This window comes from Lycorma delicatula, chromosome 7 (genome assembly GCF_047948215.1).
Source record: "Lycorma delicatula isolate Av1 chromosome 7, ASM4794821v1, whole genome shotgun sequence".
NCBI classification, from domain to species: Eukaryota; Metazoa; Arthropoda; class Insecta; order Hemiptera; family Fulgoridae; genus Lycorma; species Lycorma delicatula.
In genome coordinates, this window is record NC_134461.1 from 120,686,259 (window position 1) to 120,710,733 (window position 24,475).

A 24,475-nucleotide genomic window follows, 5' to 3' on the forward strand; every position below is an offset into this window, starting at 1 on the left:
GAATTTTATTTTTTCAATATGTGTGTTGTTCATTCACAAATTGCTTCTGTATCTCTTTTATCATCCACACCACCTCTTTCACTTTGGATTTTAAAATCACTGGGTAAGGTTTCACTACATCACTTGATACAATAAATTATTATATAACACTTCTTTTTAATGGATTGGTTGATGTATTTTTTTTTAAGTATATGTTGTTTATTTTTTATTTACATGTAATAAATTCTTAAACCTAATTAATTATAATACACGTTTTCTGTCATAACTTCTTTTTTTTAAAATTATCTTTGTAAATATTTTTTGTATTGTTTTAAATGGTTGAGGCTGATAATGTTTGTGGTTTGTTTAAAATTTGTATTTTTAATTTTTCATTCTAATTCATAAATAAAATATATATATAATAACTGTGAATATTGCATTATCAAATGTTTGCTTTAATTGGTTTTGAAAACTGATTGATGGTGGACTGGTTCATTGCTTAAATGGGTATTTTTTTTATATGCATTGGTTAAGGATTTTTTTTATATTTAAATAATTTTCTATTGTTTTTATTTTACTTATAATAATGTTAATATGACAATGTACAACGTATGTTTGCTTCTATAAAATATCATATCTTTTATTCTCAGTTTTTCTGTAGCGTTTGAATGATGTACCTTATAACAAATTTCAACTTAATCCTTAAAAATGATACAGCTTACGTGCTACATATAAGCCTTTGGCTTAATTATTCTGATTATAAAATATGCATGTATAAATGTTGCAAGAATGTATTTTTAAAGTTCTAGTTCTTCTGTTAACATTTAATAAATATTTTGATAAGAAATGTGACTGTTCATGTAATTGTTAAAATAAAACAATGTAAATCTTATCAAAGTTTCAACTCAACATTACTATACTACACATTCATATTGATTACAAAAGTAATGAAACTACTGACTGTACACATAAACTTGTTGAATTCACATTTTTATGATAGCAAATAGAAATGCCCAAGAAGTGTTTACAAAAAAATGAAAATTTATAACTTTGAAACTACTAAATTGACTATTACTTTAATAATCCTCATAAGATTTAAATAAATTGCAATATTCAGAACAAATGAGAAAAGTAGTTTATTGCAGGGATTTTCATGCCTACTTCATGAGGCACAGCTTGGATAGATTTAGAGAGATAATATAAAGTAAAATTAAATCTGGCCCTTTCTTGGTGAAGCAAGGTATTGGTCACATTGTTGTGACTCAATACATACTCATACTCAGAAAAATACATGGATAAAGAAATGCCATGGACAGTACCACTAGTTAATATCTCTCTTAATTGCTGGCATTCAGAAGTTTCTATTTCTTTACTTATTTATTTTTTTATTTGTCATATATTTTTTGGTTTTAAGTTTACTTGGTATATTTCTTAAATACAGGAAGAATTGTTCGTGCCTGTTAATGATTTTTTATTCTAGACATTTATTTTTTCTTTTCATATTTTATTCATGATACTTCTGATTATTTTAATGTCTACTGAGGATAACTGTCTGATGGTCATAATGCACATCTAGTTAAAGATATTAATATTTTTTCAAGTTGATCTTGAGCATTCCTATTCTGTTCTCATAACCATTAACTTATCTCTTTTTCTTCTTATCAAATTTTTAATTTTTTAACTATTACTTTAATTATGGATTTTTTAAAAATAAATGTTTTATTTCTGAAAAACATTTTCTTTTAATTAATACCTTCTAATGTTGTAAAATGAAAAGTTGAAATTTGTTTTTTCTTTACTTTTTTTTTATTAACTATTTTTTATTAATCAACACATGTTAAATAACATTGTTATGGTAGGTTAAATATGTAAATTCTTTTTAACATAAGTAAATTTAATTTCTGAATGTTTACTAATGATGTATTTTTTATAATATGAGTTGGTGCATGCACATCTTATTATTGAAATGAAAATAAATATTGTAGTAAAAATGCTGTTTCTGACTTATACTGATAATAATAAGTTAATAATGATTATATTTTAATTGATTTCAACACAATTTTTATTATATTGATACTAATTAAAACATGAATTTTTATCCATTTAATTTGGTTAATTGAGTCCATGTCCTGAATTTACCATTTCAGAATTTATCTATTGCCTTTTAGAAACAAATATTTTTCAAAAATTAAAATATTGGACTTAATGAAATAATAAAAAGGAATTAATATTCGCTCAACCAAGAGCAGGGGGGAGATACTATCACAGCAGACAGCATCATCTGTACACTGACTATAATGGTAATCATCTCCTCCTTTGAGCATCTCTTCTCTTGTAATTTTAAGAGATATAGGTTGGGTATAAATAGGCCCCTTGACCTTTAATATGTCTGAAATTCATTATGAGACAGAAATAAGGGAATGGATCTAGTTGGGATGTAAAACAGGATTCACAATTAATACTTGCAATCATAAAATTGAAGCAAGAAGTCATAACTTTTTCAACAGAAATAAATAATTATGTAGAAATAAGTATTTAGCATCTGAACTAATTCGTTTGGAAATAAAATATAAACAGGAGATTTGCCATTTGGTGTAGAAAACTAATTAATTATGTAAAAACTATTTTCTGTTGGCCCTATTATAAAAGTCTTGAGATTTAAAATTGTAATTAAAATTTCTGTGGATTTTTTGAAACAATTTATTTAAATTTCAACATTTCTACTTCTAAACACGCTTTAAGCCCAGTTTTATCTCATTTAAATACATTTTTAACATATCTGAAATCATGAAACTGAAGTAAAAATAAAAACATAGTTAGCCAGTTGGTTCTGTCTAATTTAAGAATAATGTAAATGGAATCTTAATTGTAAAATTATACAGGCAACAGTTATTAAAATGGATTTTGAAGATTTTAACTGTTTTTGAATGATTGCAGATTTTTTATAGAGTAGAATAGACAAAATTATTTTGAAATGTTAAGTTGCAGGGATAATTTGGATAATTCCAATGTCACACTATTCCAAGCATGGGCAAGATTGTTTTGGTTTTTTTTTAGGAACTCCTACTTGTTCTCTACATTTCCTCCACAGCCACCTATTTTTGTTGCAGCAGTTATTTAAATAGATCATTGTTGTTTTTCAGATGCGTTAATCTCTTCCAGATAAAAATTTTCTGATCTGAGAGATTGTGGGATGGGATGAGCATTATTTCCTAGAAGGGCCTTGAACTTTACTCTGAGGGGGGATTATTGGTCTTGCACTGCAGTTCCTCCAGGGTGGATTACCTTTCTTATAACCAACCTCTTTTCTTATCCTAGATACATTCTTCCCTATTTTCAATATTTGAGTGTTGGTCTAACTGCTAGATCGTGTGATTGCCAAACCCATAGATGCAGTTCATCCTTGATGTGATTTGGTAGTGCGCTTCTGTGGACTGATCCAGGAAATCTTGTTTGCACAATAAGCCTTATGACTGAAGTGCTTACAAAGAAAAACTGGGAGACCTAATCCCTATGAATTATTATTGATAATTCAGCAAATAAAAACAATAATTTCAACCTATCTGAACTAGATTGTAACTTGTAACTTTTAATAATGGTAAAAATTATATTATTTTTATGAAAAAATGTTATACTTAAAAAAAAAATGGACCCAAAAGCACCTAAATAGACTATCAGACTTTACAATTATACTGACAGAATTTCCTCGGGATTTAAACAGATTAAGACTAAGAAAATTGAACTTAGCTTTGTTTTAAATTTAAAATAGTCATACTCATTTCCTTTATAATAACAGAAAATTGGAAGATAAAATGTAAAGACATTAGAAACAGAAATATAAAACAAGTAGAAACAGAAATATAAAATTCCAAATTAAAAATATAAATTGAAATGGATACTTAAATTAATTTAAAAATAATTAATCAGTTGGACCATATGGTAAAAGTCTCGCAGATAACAAAATTATACTGATATCAAAAAAGGTGAGAGGTACATTTCTATAATTAAAATCTGTTATTATTTTAGAATTTTGTTTAAAAAAAATAGATGTTAAATATATAGACCATAGATATACAATAATAGATAATAAAAAATGTTTAAGCAATCCATGTAATAAGCAAAATATAGAAAAATTGTTACAAAACTCTTACCAGCCCGATTTCATTTATTAAACAAACTCATATAATTAGCAGGGGTAGTATAAAGTCATTATAACAATTTTGATTAAATTTGACAATTATAAATTTGTGACAGTAAATTTATCATCTATTGGTGTTTATATATTGCATGTTGAATTAATGATTCAACATCTTTTCTTGAATTACATATTTGTTTTGAAAGTAATTTTCACCTTATATTTCACTACGACTTGTCTTTATTTTAAGTATTTAATATTATTTCAAGTTTTTAACTTTTCAACGTGATGAAAATTTGGTTTTTTCATTGAATGTATGCTTTAACGCAATATCTTTACTAAAGGATGTAAACAGAAAAAAAATCATGTAAATGCGTTTTGTGTTACTTTCTTTCATATTCTGATCTTTTTTTTAGTAAGAGATGTGTTGATTATTTATTAACCTAGTCTTACTTTGTTAATTACCGTATTTTTTATTTATAAAAATATATTTTAGCGTAGTTTTTTTGACGTTCTGATTATTCGTTGTTTAATAAATGAAATTGGGCCGATAAGAGTTTTGTAACAAATTATTGCATATCTATTTTCTATATATTTAACATGTATTTTTTTAAACAGAATTCTAAATTAATAAGAGATTTTGATAATAGAAATGTAGTCTCACTTTTTTTGATATCAGTATCATTTTGTTATCTGTGAGAGTCTTACCATATGGTTTACAACTTCATTGTAATTGTTTTGGATATCACTGCATTTTGTTAGATTATTCTTTTATTTTTTTTTATGAATTACTGATTGTTATCTTATGTATTTATTATTAAAATTTATTGCCTTTGTAGAACAAACAAATATACATTTTTTGAATTTTTCAGCCAATTTTTTTTTGTTGATGTCATGTCATTCACTTCATACCATATTTTTCCTTTTTTTTATAAAATTAGTATAATGATCTTCACGAATCAAAATTCCATGATGTAATATTGCACTTATTACTTGTAAATGTAACTCTTGATTTTTTTTTAAGTGTAACCCTTGGATACACTTTTTATTTCATTATTAAATGAACTTTTTTTTTATTTCTTCATAAGTTCAAGTAGTTGTATCTGTTCAGACTCAGTTTCAGTGAATGTTATTAAACATTTTAAAAGGTGTTTCGATCAGTTCACACAGCTTCTTTCAGATGCACTGGGCTCCTGTCGGCTGCACTCACACAACTCTTGACAGTGCACTCGGCTCTGTATACACTATATAAGCCGGCTCTGCACTACATTCATTCAGTCTTCTTCCAATAGCCTTCGTGGACTCAACGTAACATTACATTTACAGTTCAATCATATTACATTTAAACTTGGAAAAAATAATACTAATTTAAGAATAAAAATTTTACCAATCGAATTTATTCTTGTTTCATGCAACAAATCTTTGTCGCCACATTTGCAACACTTTCCTACTGTTTGCGTTTTATTAGCAGCTGTAATATTTTGTAAACTAAAACTTTTATTTTTTTTTAATGAAGTGATAGGAAGAAAAAAATTGTTTCATCTTCAGTACTTTCATAAGAGCATTTAAAATAAGCTGTAGTATATTTTCTTTTAAATTTTATTATTTCAAGTACATTATCAAGTTTTTGTAAGCTAGCTAGTACTATCAAGTACTGCTACCTAGCGGTGCAATTGGTAAATCCACCTTTTTGAGGAAAAAGTGACATATTTGAGTTCCGCGGTTCATCAAATGGAAGAAAAATGTTATCTAACAAAATTTGAGGTATTTTTTGAAAGTATTCTTTGTTACAAATCTAATTGAACTGAAATATAATTTTCATGCTTATTTTTTAATTTTTCCCCCATTTTCATTTCACTTTTAGGTTAGGTCATGTTTCAGACTGTAAACATAGTTCGTTGACTTCACTGTGCCATCCAGTTTTGTGGACTCTTATCGGTGAAGTTTGAATGAACTTGAAATAATAAATCCCCAAATCCATTAATTATCAACATATTAATAAAATGCCAAAATTGGAAGCAATTTTTAAGAAATTATTTCCTGTAGAGTACCAAAATAATACTATGAGAACTACTCTTCATTAAAGCTATAAATAATAAATTATATTTTTCCACTAAAAATGTTAATTTTTTTTACTTTTTTTAGTGTTTGCTATTTTTCATAATTTGAAAAAAGTTTGGCAAAAAAATCGTTGATTTGTTGCTTGCTTGTATTTGCTTCATTGTCATACATTGAAATTTAATGGTGGGACATTGGTTGGTACATGTGCTGATGTGTATAGCATTTGAAGCATGCTTCTTTGTTATTTAAAAAAAAAAGAAACCATGTATTGTATATTCATAGGTGCTTTCTGTATGTATTGCTTTTATTTTTTATTTTAAATATATATAAATAACTTTGTTTTATGTATTTCATCACTAAAATTCACTTTAAAATCTATAAACTTTTTTCTTATTTGTTATTTTACATTATTGCACTAAATGAACATACTTCATAATCCATCAGATTAAATAGCACATACTTTCCATTCATTTGCTTGCACATTGAGTGTTCATTTAAAACATTATTAGTTGAATTATTATGATAAATTAAAAAAAAAAATTGGTATTACTCTGCCTAGAGTTTACATTTGATTTATCCTAAAGATGAATTAAGTTTTTTCTAAGATACTTTAACATAAATTTTCATGAATTTGCATTTATGTTATAAAGATTGCATTTCATGATTGCTTATTGAGTAAAATTATAATATAAGTAATTACTAAAGCATATGGTATAATTATGATCATAAAATCTATAAAACTATGGCAGTATTGCCCTTGTTTTTTGCAGGGGTTGAACAAAGCATCATCGAGACCCACGACTAAGACAAGTAAACCAAATAAAACTGTAAGAATTAGAGAACCAAATGAAAAAGATGAGTTTTCATTTACTTACATTGCAACAAAAGAAATTCCAATAATTTCAGTCACAGAACCGATGGATGTGACTGTTTCTAAAAATAGTGTCCGATTTGTGGATGATTTAGTGTCCAATAATTCAGAAAGATTTTTTGGGTATGCAAATCTTGCGTTTGAAGATAAAGATGATAATAATATAGAAGATATATCAGAACAAGTAGAATCTAATATGGAAAGTAATAAAAAAGTATTTGTTACTAAAATGGAAGTCGATATGGTAAATAGTAGAAAAAGTAATATCAGTGATTTAGATGAAGATGATACCTTGAAACGTGTTAGCTTGTATGAAAATGTTGATGAAAATGAAGTCAGAAGTACAGTTATAGTAGAAGAACCAGATGAAGATGAGGAAGAGACTGAAGATGTGTACGAGAATGATACATTCCATTTGGCTAAAGATAGTTCATTATTCTCTCAGGTATCAAGAAAAACAATAAAACCATCTGAAAGTAATACAGGTACAAGTTTTTCTGAAGAAAAACAAGATAATTCATGTAAAGTAGTCGAAGTTAAAGCTGGAGAAATAATAAAATCAAACTTCACATCTGTTGAACCAAGAGAACATGTAATAATGTCGAGTTCCAGTGATCATTTTGGCCCACAAACTGTTGAAATTGTCGAAATTGTTGAAGATACTGAGACTGAAACTGATACTGATCAGGAAGATAAACGTTCTTCTCCGGCAACTATTCGAAGAAATGATGTAAGTCAAAAACAAAGGAAAACAAATCTTGCTCCTAGTGATATACTAGCCAAAAGACAACGATTAACATCAGATGAAGCATTGCGAGCAACAAAAGAAAATTTACCTAGTAATGAAAATTTTAAAAATTTCGTTCCAGAAGATGAGACTTATTACAATATTGAAGTAGAATTTGAAGATTCTGAAATAAAAGAGTCCGATATAAAAAATCTTCTTGATGCTGCTAATATGTCGTTACGAGAGTCTTCTAAACCAAAAATTTTAGAGCTAAAAATGTCAATGGAAACTGTTCCTTCCCCACCACCATCGACACCATCTAGTTATTTCGAAGGACCACCACCATTATGTTTACAAATGACTGATAGATTTAATCGTACTGAACAAACAACTGTTACTGCTTGGAGAGATAAACTTGATCTAGAAAATAAAGAAGAAGCTTGCTCTTCTTCAGATGTTGACACTATGAAATCTGTTAAAGAGGTTACACTTCGAAAAGAGGTGGAAGTATCAAAAACGTATCAGATAATTGGTAATTTTCACTCATCAGATAACAATTTTCTCGATAATCCAAATCAATTAAATCTTCCAGCTACGGAAGACTGTGACAGTTTTTATGGTAGTGATAAAGAAACAGATGATTTGGTTGTCTTTTCTGAAGATGAAGGACATTTAGAACCAGTTGATGATAGTTCGAGTTCTGAAGATGATGTCAATCATGTTCGGAATTCTGGTATGCATGGAAAAGATGACACAGAAATCTACTGTCTGAAGGTAAGTTATAGAAACATAATAATTAATCGAGTTGGGTAGACCTAACCGCAGGTAAAAATTTACATTTATTAAACTTAAGAAACCAGTTCACCATCATGTTTTCGATTATTACATATATGTAATGTAATTTATAATTCTGTTTGAAATAAACAAAGTGATTACTTCAAATAAAAAAATACATATGTATAACAAAACCCAGCAGTAACATTAATTTTATTCTAATTAATGATGGAATGCCCAAGATCTTTCAGAAATGACAAAAATCTGTTATTTTAATCATCAAAAAAATTCTTTTGCAGCAGTCATATATTTGACATATGTATTTGTTTGATTATTGGTGTAGTTTTTTTTTTATAAACTGAAACAAAAAAAAATGATAAAATTGTTTGAAGCAATTTAAAATTTAAGGTACAATTGTAGACTGAAAATTATTTTTTTCTCCTGTAAAAATCAAGTTTTAAGAAAAATAAATTGTAGTTTTTAAATTTTCTACTTACTAGTATCAATTATTAGTGTTCTGAAACTAACAAATTTTTTTAATGAATAGATTCCAAATTGTTCTTAATTTTTGGTATAATTAAATCTGTTGTTAAAAATTTTTTTTCATTAATGCTCTTTAGATGTTAAATTAAAAATTGGTAGTATAAAAATGTGTCACATATCGTAAATTAGTATTTTTGTATCTTTTATTTTGAATATTAACAGGGAATAAAAATGTGCAGCATGTTTAATTGATTTTATAAATAAACATACGAATGGATGTGTGTGTGTGTGTGTGTGTGTGTGTGTGTGTGTGTGTGTGTGTGTGTGTGTATGTATATATATATATATATATATATATATATATACATACATATATGTATATATATATATATATATATATATATATATATATACACATGTGTGTGTGTGTGTGTGTGTGTGTGTGTGTGTGTGTGTGTGTGTGTGTGTGTGTGTGTGTGTGTGTGTGTGTGTGTGTGTGTGTGTGTGTGTGTGTGTGTGTGTGTGTGTGTGTGTGTGTGTGTGTGTGTGTGTGTGTGTGTGTGTGTGTGTGTGTGTGTATTCTTTCATAATTTTAAGCATTAATAAATCAATTATATGTTTACTTTTACTTTTCTTCTTTCTTTTAGTTATATAAATATTGATATTTTGGATATATTTTATTTTGATTCTTAATATATTTTTTAGATAAATAATATTTCTGATATGGTACACTAATACTTAGCGGAAGGTTTAAGGAATTGGATGAAAATAGTTATTTAGTGCAAAAAATACTAATCAAAATAATAATAAATATTTAATGTATATTAATCAGTACTTAGATGGTACCAGTTTCAAAATATCTACACTCCACCATCATGTGTATTATAAATAAAGAGTAATCACATAAAATAAAATTCAAAGCCATTAAAGAATTTTTTTAAGGACGTGGTCCAGCATTCTGGACCATATCCAGAATTATTTTTGTAATTAAAAGATGACATCCTGGGATGAGATTTCATCAAGGAACTGTTGTTACATTTTTGATCCACTTGAACGGACCCTTTTTTAATCCAAAATTTTATTTAAAAATAAAGGCATAAAATTATTTTTTTACACAATAGTTCTTTATGCTAAAATTATTTACATACAAGTAATTCATTTCAAATTCATATAAAACATTTTATTTATTAAGACTTGTTTTTATAAAATCTTTTCAATATGTTAATACACTACATCAGTGTATCGTAACAGTAAAAAAATATGTTCTTATAACTGACACTACAGGTTAAATATTTAAAACTTGAGAATAAATAATATAGTAAAAATTGCCAAAAATAATTATAAAACAAAAATATTATCCTGTACAATAACATAACTATTTATTCAGGAGACACGCTGTAGTAATAACCAGTTTTAGATAATGATGCAGTTATTGGTAAACAAACTAATACAATAACTGGTATGGTATGATTCTTAGTAATGAAGGAATTATGCACGTAATTAATGTCTAAATTTCTTGAAAAATAAAACATAACTGGAACAATTAAAAAATGTAATAATACATCAATGATCTTTTTTATCAACATAATTGAGTGATGTAGTATTACGTTAGTTATTAGGAAAGGGTTAATAGTTAATTATAAGCATTTAAAATAGAAATGAGTCTTTAAATTACTAATGCAAGAGGTACTGAAATTGTACTCCATTTTTTAACTGATTCAAATAAAAAATCCAGTTAATAACACATGTTTACAGATGCTTATTTGGAGCTAAGCTGTCTCTTATGTCTGTTAATCCATTGTTCCTTCTTTTTGAGAACTAAAAAAAAAAACCTGGAAAGACCACTCTGTTTAATACAGAGCCACAGATCTAAAACAGCTTATAAAGATTACACTGTTTTGCTTAAACTAACAGTAGTATCATATTTAATCCAAAAGTTATCAAAAATAAGTTAATGGGAACAGATTAAAAGTTGCAGCCCAGAATGAGACATTAAACTATGCAAATTAACCGTAGTAAAGGTTAAGTGTGATGGTTCTGTAAAACCTGATACTAAAAAAACATCATTCGGGAAATATTGGAAATAAAATAAGGAAAAAAATGTCTGTGCTCAAACCCATAAACTGTTTACTGCAAATCAGGAAAGTTAAACAGTTTTCAGTACAGTTCTTATTACATTGTGTTGACATTTATTATTAAAGCAATTGGCACTTGAAAAATAAATTAATTAAAAATGAACAAAAAATCTAATATGATGTATTGTATAGATTATGTTTTTTATTGGTGTGAACATTCTACTCATTCTGGGAATTCACATATATGTAAAATTTTATTTATGCTATTTTACGGTATGTTTTGTGATTCCTTTTTATTTGTAATGTTTTGAATTACATAAAATTAATAAATAGGTATTTCTTCATTTATTTAAGTCTCATTAATACAATTTATATGTCATCATAAATTGGTTAAGTATTGTTAGGATAATGAATTATAAAATATCTAATCATAAATTGGTTAAGTATTGTTAGGATAATGAATTATAAAATATCTAATTTATATATTAGGAAAAACTAATGCTGTTGGTTTAAAATGGAAGAATTAGTAAATCTTATTTTCTCCATCCCCCAAAAAATTTAACATTTTTTGTTAAGAATTATATAGCATGCATTTTTTAATATATTTCCGTGTTAAATTTAGTTTTTATATAAATTAAACAGTTTAAAGTTATCATATATATTTTTTCAATTAAAAAAAATTTTTTCATTTATTTTTTGTAAACTTTTGTGCATGTATTTTTTATATTTGACTGCATAATCTTTAATCATGACTTGATAAAATATATCACTTGATTTTTTTTGTTCTTAATATTTTTATGTTTCAAATTCAATTGTAAAACAATTTTAAGTTTGTGGCCTGCTGTTTCTAGTAATTTTTTATAATCAGCCAGTTTTTGTTTTATTTTTTAAAAATATTTGCATATTTTCTATATTTAAACAATTTTATATCCAGTGATGTATTGTTTTAATGATTTTCACTGGGCTAATACTGATAACCTGATGATTTCCTATAAAACCTGCTGTAAATCATCAAAGTTGAAAACCATGGATGCAGTTTACTTGCATGTTATTGTAATTTATTTGCTGTTGGTAGTCATAGCAGTCAATATTACTTGAAAAATAGTTTCCTTGCAATATGATTAAGGGTCTAATTTGTTCTGATGATTATTGTAAATCTTAGTGTGTTGCTCAAATTTCTGTTGAAGAGCTTCTGGAAGCTTGAAAAGAAGAAACATCAAATAAGTCAAGTCTAAATTATTATTTTGTTATTTATTTGTATCACTTACTTTAGTTCTGTGACAGCAACAGTAGCTCAACCCACTATTTATACTAATCACCTGTATTGCACAGCTATATAGAATAATAATGTACTTTTAAGTATGGCAGTGTGGCACCCATGTAAGAAGTTGATAGTTCAAGATCTGACTGAACCAGTTACATTTTAATGTTTGTGACTTTTCAGTACTGTCCCTAGCCACCCATCTTGGCCTCTAGATCCATAGTAATATATGATTTTGGTTTTACAGTTACATCTTAATATTTAAAAAGATCAATTTTGTAAAACATAAGAAATATGTTTCTTTATTAAGTTGTAGATTGTATTAAAAAGAAATCAAATAATAACAAAGTGAAATCTGCATGTGCAGTGTGGACTACACATATTGTCTTATTCAAAATTTAGAACAATTTATTGGGAATTGGTCATCTGATAGGTGTAATAAAATGGATTCAACATTACATTAGCAATTTTTTTTTTACCTATCATTTCTTCTAGGACAAAGCATACTAATAATATATATGCAAAATGAATATATGATAAAACTGACTGAACATTTAACATATACATATACTCTTAATCTAACTGCATTGAAATTATCACAAGATAATCCCCAACACTGTATGTAAATCTCTAATAGAGAAATTAATCAGTTTTTAGTAAAAAAAAAATTCTTAACTTATTAATAAAATGTTAATGTACATAATAATTTCTATTTTAATAAACTAACCTGTAAAAAATTAAAATATTTTAAATTAAAATTGCCGTGTGTAATTTAACTGTTTTATAATGATAAATACAGAATCTAAAATTTGATACACCAACGTGTATAGAATTTATGCACGGATTGTTTTTAAGTTAAAACTTATTTGACTTCTTTAAAAAAATCAATACTTTTTTGGAAAAATCTGAATGAAGAAGGAAAAACATTTAGGCAATAAGAAATTAATGGCATAATGTTAAAAAAAAAGTTATATTAAAATGGTTAATTTTATTTTCATATCCTTAAATTTTGTGTATGAATTTATTATAATTTCATTATCATTTGGTTTTACAGCACTCATTTTCCACTTTATGCAAAGGCTGGCCAGCTAATAACTAATTCACCAGTTTCATTGTTTTTCATGCACTGTGTTTGTTTCTCAGGCCATTTACTTTAATATCTGTCTTTTTGCATTAAATTCAGTAGCCACTGATTTACGTGGAAAGATACAAACAACCTAGGGAAAATGTTTCTGTTTGATTGTATTATTACTAGGAACACATCAATATATGGACATGGGAAAATACATAATTATGGTGTACTTACTGCTTGATTTCTTTTCACTTATATTCAGTTACTAAAGATCCTTTAATTAAATATATATATAAATACATATTTTATTCTTACTTTAGGTTAATGCGCACCGAGAAATGAACCAAGGGGAAGTACTTGTATTTAAAGAAACCATGTTCCAAACATGACTATTCTAATTAGATAGTAGTGGTTGAAGTAACAAAATGTAGCCTATATAATGCTTCTAAAAATAAAAAAATTCTGAATTTTTTTAAAAAACTTATGTGTTTTTTCTAATCATTTATTTAAAAAATGTTACTTATATAATCTATGTGTACACTAATATTTTTTGTTGTATTAAAATTTTTTTAATATTTAATTTACTCAGGATGATGATGTTCATGTGGGAAGTGATGATAAAAGAAAAAGAAAAGAAATTAAATTAGGTAAAGAGAATGTTAGAGAAGAATTAATCGATATAGAAGAAGAAAAAGAAGATAGTGATTCATTACATTTACCGCTGGATAAGGAAATAGAAGAATACAATGAAGCTGCTGAGGAAATGTTACAAAGAATGGATGTTATGTTAGAATCTGTACGAGCTGTAAATAATAAAAGTGATCCTGGCAAAAGACTTGAGGTACATTTCCTCTTTTACTTTTTTCTGTAGACTATGATCTTAGATTTAAATGTTCATTGTTTAGTCAAAGAAGGCTATATAAATCAAATCACAATGCAAAGGAATTTATTAAGTTGCTGCTTTACATTATCTTTTCCAGCACTTCTTAATGCTGTTATGAACCCATTACAGTTATGGCATTTAATAATCATAAGAATGAAAGAAAAATTTTTCATTATAAGTAATAAATACAATTGGCAAATATGTAATCATAATTTATCCTAATTTTTATGTGTAAAAATGGAATTTTAAATATAACTTTTTAGAGGTGTATTATTTCTTTTACAGAAATCAAAACATAGGTTCATTACATTACAAGATTGTATTATGTTGAAAAAATTTTCTATAACATATTAGGTCTTTAAAAATAGTAGTTTTTGTATAAATTTAGGTCCTCAAGTCTCGAATCAGCAAATATGAATGATGTAGCTGTATCTATTAAATGTGCTTTTACATATAAAAAAAAAATCCATTCAATTTACTTAAAGTATAATGTACTTTATTTTTTGTACCTGACTGGATTTTATTAGTCTAATAATAATGAAATATCACGTTAGATTTATTATTTGCTCATATAGAATTTGTTATAAATAATAAATTATAACGAAAATGATATAAAATACTCTTAATTTACGAGGGATATCTCTAAAGTAAAGACCGCTGGGAAATTTCTTTTCTTAATGTTGGTGAACCCATGTTGTTCATGGCCGCACTAGTAATGTACAGAGTGCATTGTTTAAATATTGAGCAGTTATTTTTTCTATATTTGATTATAGTTTTTTAAAAATTATATTTAATGCAATCTTTATTTATAAATCATAATGTAAGAATTGTTGGGCCAATCCAAATCGTTTTTTTGAATCAATGATCTTATTGAACTATTGGATGGTTTTCAGTGTAGATTTATCGTGTAGATTTATCAGGATAACTTTTCATTTTTCAAACAGTAAAGCTGTTTTTCAAAGACCATATCATATTTTACTCCAAAACTTTTCATCTGATGATATTTTGAGTTATTAAATTGGGTTCTGGAAGATATATTATTTCCACATAAGTGATAGAGAAAATACCAAACTTTATTCTGATATTTCATTTATCAAAATTGGTTAAGCTGTACTCATGATAACAAATAGAAAATTTTACAATATGATTTTCATAGCCTATTGATTGATCTTTTTTCATTATAATTGCTAATTGCTAAAATGAATTTTATCTTTTATTTTAATTTTAATCTTTGGTTTAATAGCTTTGTAATTTGTATCTGTTTTATTGTTTTTGTGGTAATATATATGAAAAACATGAAATTGTTTTTATGATACTATAAGAATGAACTTATTTTAATTGGACATAGTTGTTTACATGACTGAAATTGCTCAAACCCTGCTATTTCTTCACTTGAAGTATTTACCATTTTGCCATCACATGTTGATAAAGAATAGATTTATGGGATATATTTACTGATAATGGACTTCACTAAAGAAATGAGTGATTCAACAAAATATTACATACTCCTCTCCTCTTGGTAGAACATTTTTTAAATCTACATATATAGTTTCCATTTTGGAAAGAATTTCAAGCGTGAAAATTAAAGTTCTCTGTATGAAACTTTCACATAAACGTTTTTATAATTTCAAAAAGCTATTCTCTTCCCCATATTGCAGGAATAAGTTTTTTATGTTGCACACTATGAATAGATTTTTTAAGGGATTTTCCTGAACAGAATTACAGAAAAGAAAATTTTAAACAATTTTCATAGGAAATATTTTTAGAATTTTGAGTGAGTGCCCCCTTCCGAGTAATAAATAATATCTGGTACATAAAATAACATCATTTAATTATCTTATATTTATGTAATTTAACGTTTTGTTATTTGTAGGTGCTAGAAAGAGAACTGAGTTGTTTAGCACCAGATGCGGCAACTTTGATTAGTCGGGGAGATGGTCTTATTTTATCAGTTCATACTCAAGATCCTGCTAAAGCTGATAAACTGAGGTGTCATCCACAAGATACATTAAGGGCTAAATGGAGTCAAGTCATGACTGAAACTGAGGTAAATTTAATCTTTATTATAATTGTTATATATCTCTTTCCATCATTACAATATAATAGCTCTTATTTACTACTTTAATAGTAATCCTTATCTGTTAATTTTATTTTTCAAAAAATAATTGAATCTGCTGCAATATGACACCAGTTAAAACCACTTAATTAAACTACACTGCACTGGCAAAAATTCACAACAGTAACGCAGAACATGCAATGCACTGATGACATAACATAAAATGCATTGTTGGCCAGTTGATTTCTGTATTACCAACCTAAGAATCATAATTTCTCAAATTTTCAGTTTGATAGTGAATTCAAGAAAGATACACATACTTTATTGTCTGAATATCATTAGTACTGTTTTTTTTTACTTTATTAATCTTTTTATTTTTAATAAAACACTATTTTTTGCGCCATTGCACTTTGTAGGAAAGCAAACTTGCTTTGTACCCCTTTATTTTTAGATAAGTGTTAGTAATAAAATCAGATTTCTTGAACTTGTATTGTTTTTTATTGGGCTACCTTACATCAGTTTTTCAGAATTAGATTTTCTACATGTTTTAACAATAAATTTTACACATTTATCAGTTATTTAACAAAAGTTTTTGTTTTCCAAACAAAAAAAAATGTGTTTTTACACAACAAATTTATTGTTCATTAGATATTATGAATACTAAAACTATTATGAATACTGTTGTACATTAGATATTATGACTGGAGATATGAACATATTTTATTCAATTTGTCAGGTTAGAAACAATAATGTTGTTTACCCCTTGATTCAGTTTTTAGAATTTCAGTTTGGTTTTATTTCATTCTTTGCCCATGAGTCAGAGCAAAATCTTTAACTAGCTGTAACTTGCTAACGAAGTGGTTTGAGACTCATTTTTAAATTAAATTTAAAGAACTTTTTTCTTTGTTTTCACTAATAGAATGAGCTCAGAAACAGTATGTGAATCACTCTGTATAAATTTAATACTGTATAAAATACAAACCACCAAAACACATTAATTTCCAATAACCCATTTTCCCAGTGTTCTATATTTATTACATTAAACCTTTTTATTTGATATTTTGTTCAGGAAATTATATTTTTTAATTTTCAAAGATTAAATAATACTGTGAATGTACTTTTGTTATTTCTTATGCTATCATACAGTTATATTGATGATTTTATGTTAAAAAATTCATCTAACTGATATTAGATGAATTTTAGATGAATCATGTATTTGAAGTTTTTTAATATGATGTTATCTGAAAAGTTTTGATCTTCAGCATGGAGATGGCAGCACTCATCAATAAAAGTTAGGGGATGTATTCGCACATGCGTTGAAAAGTACTCACTAAAATTTCAACCATTTTTAACGCTCAGTTGTTGTTTGATAATCGTTTGAGTAAGTCATTGTGAGTGTTTTTGTGAAAATGGAAATAATTGAAGCCATTATATACCATTTAAATACCTGTGTTTGAAAGGCAGTACACTTACACCAATTAAAACCGAGTTGGACACTGTTTACAGGGACTCTGTCCCATCATTTGCCATCGTGAAAAGATGAGCAGCCAAATTTAAATATGGTCATACCAGCTTAGTTGATGATGAGCATTCTGGACAGCCAAAAACTGCAGCCACTACAGATAAGTTCACCAAATGGTACTGGACGACCGACAAATTAAGGTTAGAGAGATAGCAGAGGCTATGGCCATATCGAAAGAATGTGTTTGTCATATATTAACTGAAGAACTGGATATGTGGAAGCTATCCGCACATTGGGTACTATGTTTGCTCACTTTGGACCAAAATCGCAAAATTCGAATGAACATTTCCAAAGTCCAGCTAGAACAGTTTAAGCAAAAAAAGTTAGATTTTTTGCGTCAATTCATAACTGTAGATGAAACGTGGATCCACCACTACATTCCTAAAATGAAACTATAGTCAAAACAGTGGTCTGCAACGGGTGAACAGTGAACAGTGAACAGAGCTCCGAAAAAGGTGAAGACAGTTTCATCGGCCAGGAAGGGTGATGGTGACTGTTTTTTTGGGATAGTAATGGAATTTTGTTTATCAATTATCTTCAAAAAGGTAAAACAATAACGGGATTGTATACGCATCATTACTTGGCAAACTGAAGGCAGAAATTGCAAAAACACAACCACATGTGAAGAACAAAGTGCTTTTCCCTAAAGGACAATGTGCCTGCTCACACTTTGATGGTTGCCATGGGTAAAATTCACAAGTATCACTTTGAATTGGTTGACCGCTCACACAGTGAGCGGTCATTTTAAAGTTTTGCTTGGAGGAAAGAGATTTTCATCTGTCGAGGAGGTTACCGTATATGGAAATGCCTATTTTGCAGAGAAAGACGCCAGCAGCAATTTCGACGGGTTAAAGAGGTTAGAGCATCACTGGATAAAAGTGTACCAACTTGAAAAAGAGACTTTGTTGAAAAATAAAACTATTTGACAGAAAAAATATGTCCTATGTTAGGCTCAAAATTGTTCAGATGACCATCTTATAATACATCATATATTTTAATCTGTTGTATGGTAATATGTATATAGGCTTTTAAATTCCTCCATCCCTTTCCATTCCTCTCTAATGTTGATGTTTATTCCCATCTGATGTTTAATATTTTTTAATCTGTATTTTTTTCAGAAACGGAAATCTCAAGCTCAAAAGGCTGAAAAATTATTAAAAGACTATGTGGATTCATTGAATAACTTCAAAAAGTGGCTTAAAAATAAGAGTAATCAATATCAGCCTGACCAGCTAACTAATGAACAGATACAGGTCAATTTTCTAAAAAATACTTTTTTATTGTACGTAGTTTTATTATTAATCATATCATTTATAATGTTCTTACATTACTTTAATAATATTATTTAAGGGAAAACGTAAATACAGATATGTAAGTACATAAATACAATACTTACTTACTTGGAACTAGTACTGTGTACCATTTTGCAGATATGTATTTCAGAGACTGCATAATTTTTCTCCTGGAACCAGTACCATTTACAATGCCATTTGTAAGCATATGGTAGCCCTGTATTTTACTAATATTTCATAGGTGACTTCTCTAAAATTAAAAAAAGTATGCCACAGAAATTTATTTTCAAATTGTTTTACTTTTGATTAACAAAATTTATAATCTTTGTTTTTTACATTTTTTTAATAGGAAATATATAAAAAGAATGAAGAAATGAAGAACATTAAAAAAATAGCCATTGAGCTTGAAGCTTTACAAATTGTATTTCCTTCTTTTAGTGATGTTAATTCTTCATGGCAGACTTTGTATGATAAGATACCATCTGACAAACGGAGTACAGATTCTACTTCTGAAGATGAAGATAGTGGTGACAGTCAAAAGGTATATTATAAAATATTAATTGTTAATATGTATAATTATTTTTTTTTTAAATTGTATTAATGAATTTTTTTATCTTATTTTGCAGGCATAAATAGGTGTTAATATATATTAACATTACATTATTTTCTTGTCCAGCATTTATAATGTTTATTTTACCTATTTTTAGCAGGACTTATCTGTGTTGGCATCAGAGTTTGTTACACGAGTGAATAAAGTTAGGGAGGCAACATCTGTTGCTACACGCAAACTTTCTTCTGCTCCACTTACTTTTCAAGATTTTGAAAATTTGCCTTTACAAGAGACTGCATTTAGGGTATGTATTTATATTTATATTGTATTTATTTAAATGAGCTTACAGATTTTGATTCATTTTCAAACTTGGTTTTCTAATTTCTACAGTTTTGTAGATTTTCATTTTTTTGTGACATTTACATGATACGTATTTATTAATTTTTCTGAAATTATCTTTAAAGATTCGTATTTTTCTTCTGTACTATTAAATTTTATTTTAAATTCTATTAATATAAACCACCTAGTCCAGAATATTGAGATAAGAATATTTTACCCTAATTTTGTTATGAAAGTACTTTGGCAGGATCTTGCATCCTCAGTCATAATTGGATTATTTAATTAAACTGCATATTAAAATGTTTATTAATTTATTATATGATTGCTGCTATCTAATACAGTTTTTATAAGACTTCCTCCCACAAAAACTGTCTTATAAAAACTGCAATAGATAGCAGCACTCGTATAATAAATAAATTGTTCTCATTATTTTATAGTTTTTAGTATGCATTTTAATGAAATATTTTAATTATGATTGAGGATGCAGGATCCTGCAAAATTACTTTCATGATAAAATTATGAGGTAAGATATATCTTATCTCAGTGTTCTGTACTAAGTGGTTTATATTAATAGAATTTAAAACATGTATACATTTAAAAACATCACTTGTATGCGCATATATTCTGTATATTTTGATGTATGTGTATAAAAAAGATATTTTTTTATTATTCTGATTTGTTATTTATTAAAACAATTGTTCAGAAGGAAACTCATCTAGTATTGGTTGCATCTGTGTTCTGAGTATTATGTTTAATTAATCCAGCTTTTAAGAGTTTGTATTTCACATTTCAGGATATTATTTCTTGTGATATTAAAGATGTAACAGAACCATAACACCTTTTAAGCACAATGTGCAGTTCTTTCTGTGGCCTTTCATCTCATTTTATTTTCATTTCATTTTTTACAGTTTGCACATTTCTCCTTACCGAATATAAAAAGCATTATTTTCAGTTTTTTACAATAATTAATATTAAAGTACTTATTTGTGTGTAATTAAATAGTGGAGTGCATTACTTATATTTGTGTGAATATTAATTTTATTACTATTATATTTCTAATTTGTGTGAATTTTTTTATAGAATGTTAAAGATAATATAACAACTTTAAAACCAGCTGTTGATGAAATACAAAAAGAAAAGGATACTGTAATACGTGTAGCTAAACCAGAACAAGAAGAACAAGTACATCGTGTTGTTGATAAACTACATGATGAATGGAAACATTTGAATAAAACATATACAGAAAAACAAAAGTAAGAGCCAATTTATCTTACTGTGGTTTTGACTTATTGATAGTATGTAATTATTTACCTCATTTTACTGATTTGAATTCACATGAACCCGTATTAATTCAGCAAAAGGGGAATTATAAATACAAACAAAGTGTTTATATAAAATGCTAAACACATTATTTAATGTATGCAATTCCTGTTTTTTCTGTTTGGAAACTGTCATGTGAATGCCTTTTTGATCTTTGTGCAAATGTTATGCTAAATCTAACTGATGTGTTCTTTTGGAATCTGTACAATCTTAGCAATTTCACGCATCTTTGTACGCCAATCTTGGTGGAAATTGAAGGAGTAGAGTCACCATACTCATTTAAAGTCACCTTACAAACCTTCTTTTATGTAGAATTTTATCATTGCACAATACTCGATTTTCTCCATTTCCAACAACACTTGCACCACAACTGATTCAGACAACTGCCTAAAGTCAACTGCTGGATGGATTACTTGCAATTTCACAAGACACCTTCTAACAGTTGTACCAACATGCAGGGAGAAAAAAAATCACGTGGTTAGTGCTGTAATCTACGGATGAGGCTGAGAAATTTTCAGACCACCCTCATAAACCAACTTGTCCTATTACTCATAAAATTTAATCTAAAATTTTAATTTTAGTTGGAATAGAATGTAATTTAATTTAGTTTTTCATTAGAAATTAATAGTTATGTGTAACCTAAACACTGATTGATGTAGTCAAAAATATTGTACCTGATTATATAATCTGTTGTAAATAAATTTTCTATTCTGTTTGGATACATAATAATTGTTAGAAATGTGTTTCAAGTAATTGTAATAAATCTTAAAACATAGTTTTTAAGGGATTGAACCACTGTTGCTTATCATTATTTTTTTCATTTGAATTCAAAAGGTGAAGAATTGATTAAATCATATTCACATTCCTTCGTTGTGGTATTGATGGGAGTTAATGATTCATCTCACCAATTCTCAAGCCAACTATGTCACATTTATTAATTACTTTCGTTTTTAATTTATAGTTCACATCTATAAAAACAAGAGAAATTAAGGTTTTAAAGTTGCATGTTATACTTAATATTTAAATGTATGTTAAATGCAGTTGGTATTTTTGCATTGTTAAATGCATAGTATTTTTAAATTTTTGGCCATTAAATTGTTTTTAAAATATTGGCAGTCCCTCATCAGATGAAGTTCAAAACACACTGATATTGCTTATTTATTTATTTATTTCTTATAAAGCAGATAATTGAGGATATATTGTGCAACCAGTGTATTGAGGTTTAAATCTAAATTTAAAATACAAGAGAATGTAGTAATGCATCGATGCAGTTAAGTGATTGGTGAAAAAAGAAAGTTAATTTAGCCAGTTAGAAGTCTGAGACAAAATTTGGTGTGAGATTGTTGTCTTACTTCCATGTATTTATATTATACAAGTTTAAAGAAAATACTTAGAACTATATAAAGATGAAACTATGTGTTTTGCTTTTTTGTTCAGAAATTGGGATAACTCTTTTAGGTTGCATGTTCTTCATATATTTAAATCATTGAATAGAAATGTAGATTTAATCGGCCTCACTATTTTAAAAAGACAGATAAAATTTATTTTTATTTATCTGCAATTTAGCTTAGCTGTTTCACTGTGTTTTTTAAATAATAAATAATTTTTTTGTAATATCTTCTTATAATTAACTCATTTTTTAATTATTCATTTTTATTTTGAAATAGGCATTGGTCTAATTGTTGTGATAAATGGAATAATTTTCAAACTGATTGTAAGAATTTTGATGCTTGGTTGAAAGAAACAGAAGAAAAAGTTAAAAAGTTAAATTCTACTGATATTGAACAGCAACAGTCCAGTAGTAATTTGAAAGAAATTGAAAAACAAATTACTGATAAGAAAAGGTAAGGTAATTTTATTTTTTGCATACTATTAGACAGAAGCTCTGATCTGAAAATGTTGTGTTTAGTTATATGCAATTCATTGTTATATTTATTTCTATGGAAACATAGAAATAAGACTAATGATAAAATTGTTAGCATTATGATACTATATTGATTTAAAAACAAAATAAGTTGCTTGATTATTTTAGTTTGAATGGAAAATAAACATAAAAGATATATGTGAACAAATTACTTTTATGCAATTAAAAACATTCTGATGAAAATTTTAGTATTTATCTTTAAATTTATACACTCATCACTGCAATTAATTCAGTTATGAAAAAGAAAGAAATCCAAGCTAATATAAATATTTTTTTCTAATTTCAGCTCATTAGAAACCATTACAACAACTGGCAATGAGATGTTGAATAAATCTGGTAGAAAAGAAATTGCTGAAATCTCAGCAGTACTGGATAAGTTACAAAGTCGTTGGAAGAGATTACAGGTTGAATTTGCTGCACTTAGAAATAAGTAAGTTGTTTATAAAGCAAATGTTTAGTAGTATAGAAATTTTATGTATTATAGAAATCTTGATAAATGTTATATGTATATGTTGATCATTTGTGTTACACATATTTATAAGACAATTATTCATAAGAACATTTAGGACTGTTATAGGTTTGGCAAGAATTTGACAGAATTTTTGTATGAGTATTTGCTGAAAATGTTTTACAGTTATTTATTATGATATACTCAAATGTTTAACTCAGTGTAAGCTTTTTCTTATTTGACCACTGTTGCTTCTCTTATGTTTTTCTTTCTACTCTAAAGATGAACTACAATACATATTTATCTTCTACAAACTGATCCCATTTACATTTGTCATCTGTTCTTCATTTTGTCAATGCACTTGGTTCAGTGGTCCACAAGCTTGCATATTCCTTCCAAGAAGAAGGTTTTCAGTTGATTGCAAAGCCACTTTTGCAGCGCTTCCCGCACATGTAAGTCTGTGGAAAATCAATGACCTCATAAATCATCCTTGATTGTCCCAAACAGATAAAGTAAAGCAAGATCTGAGCTGTTGGAAAAATGTTCCAGTACCTCAAATATCATAGGAAGCAAGATCTGAGCTGTAGGAAGGATGTTCCAGTAACCTCAAAAATCAACTTGATGGTTTGAACAGTGTGTCAAGCTATGTGCGACCTCTTTGACGATAGATTTTACGGAAAAATGACTCCTCATGACTAATGTT

At 27.2% G+C, this 24,475-nt stretch overlaps 1 protein-coding gene across 3 annotated transcripts in view; it reads left to right on the forward strand.

The window, feature by feature from the left end:
- The window catches only part of Dys (Dystrophin), a 1,915,508-nt gene that overhangs the window by 268,503 nt on the left and 1,622,530 nt on the right, over positions 1 to 24,475 (forward strand). For all 3 annotated transcript variants that reach the window (XM_075370745.1, XM_075370746.1, XM_075370747.1), the window contains exons 32-40: positions 6,946 to 8,547; positions 14,028 to 14,279; positions 16,195 to 16,368; positions 19,018 to 19,152; positions 19,541 to 19,732; positions 19,899 to 20,045; positions 21,161 to 21,333; positions 23,068 to 23,244; positions 23,611 to 23,754. In XM_075370745.1, the coding sequence (XP_075226860.1) occupies positions 6,946 to 8,547; positions 14,028 to 14,279; positions 16,195 to 16,368; positions 19,018 to 19,152; positions 19,541 to 19,732; positions 19,899 to 20,045; positions 21,161 to 21,333; positions 23,068 to 23,244; positions 23,611 to 23,754 (2,996 nt within the window). The remainder of the gene's footprint in view (positions 1 to 6,945; positions 8,548 to 14,027; positions 14,280 to 16,194; positions 16,369 to 19,017; positions 19,153 to 19,540; positions 19,733 to 19,898; positions 20,046 to 21,160; positions 21,334 to 23,067; positions 23,245 to 23,610; positions 23,755 to 24,475) is intronic.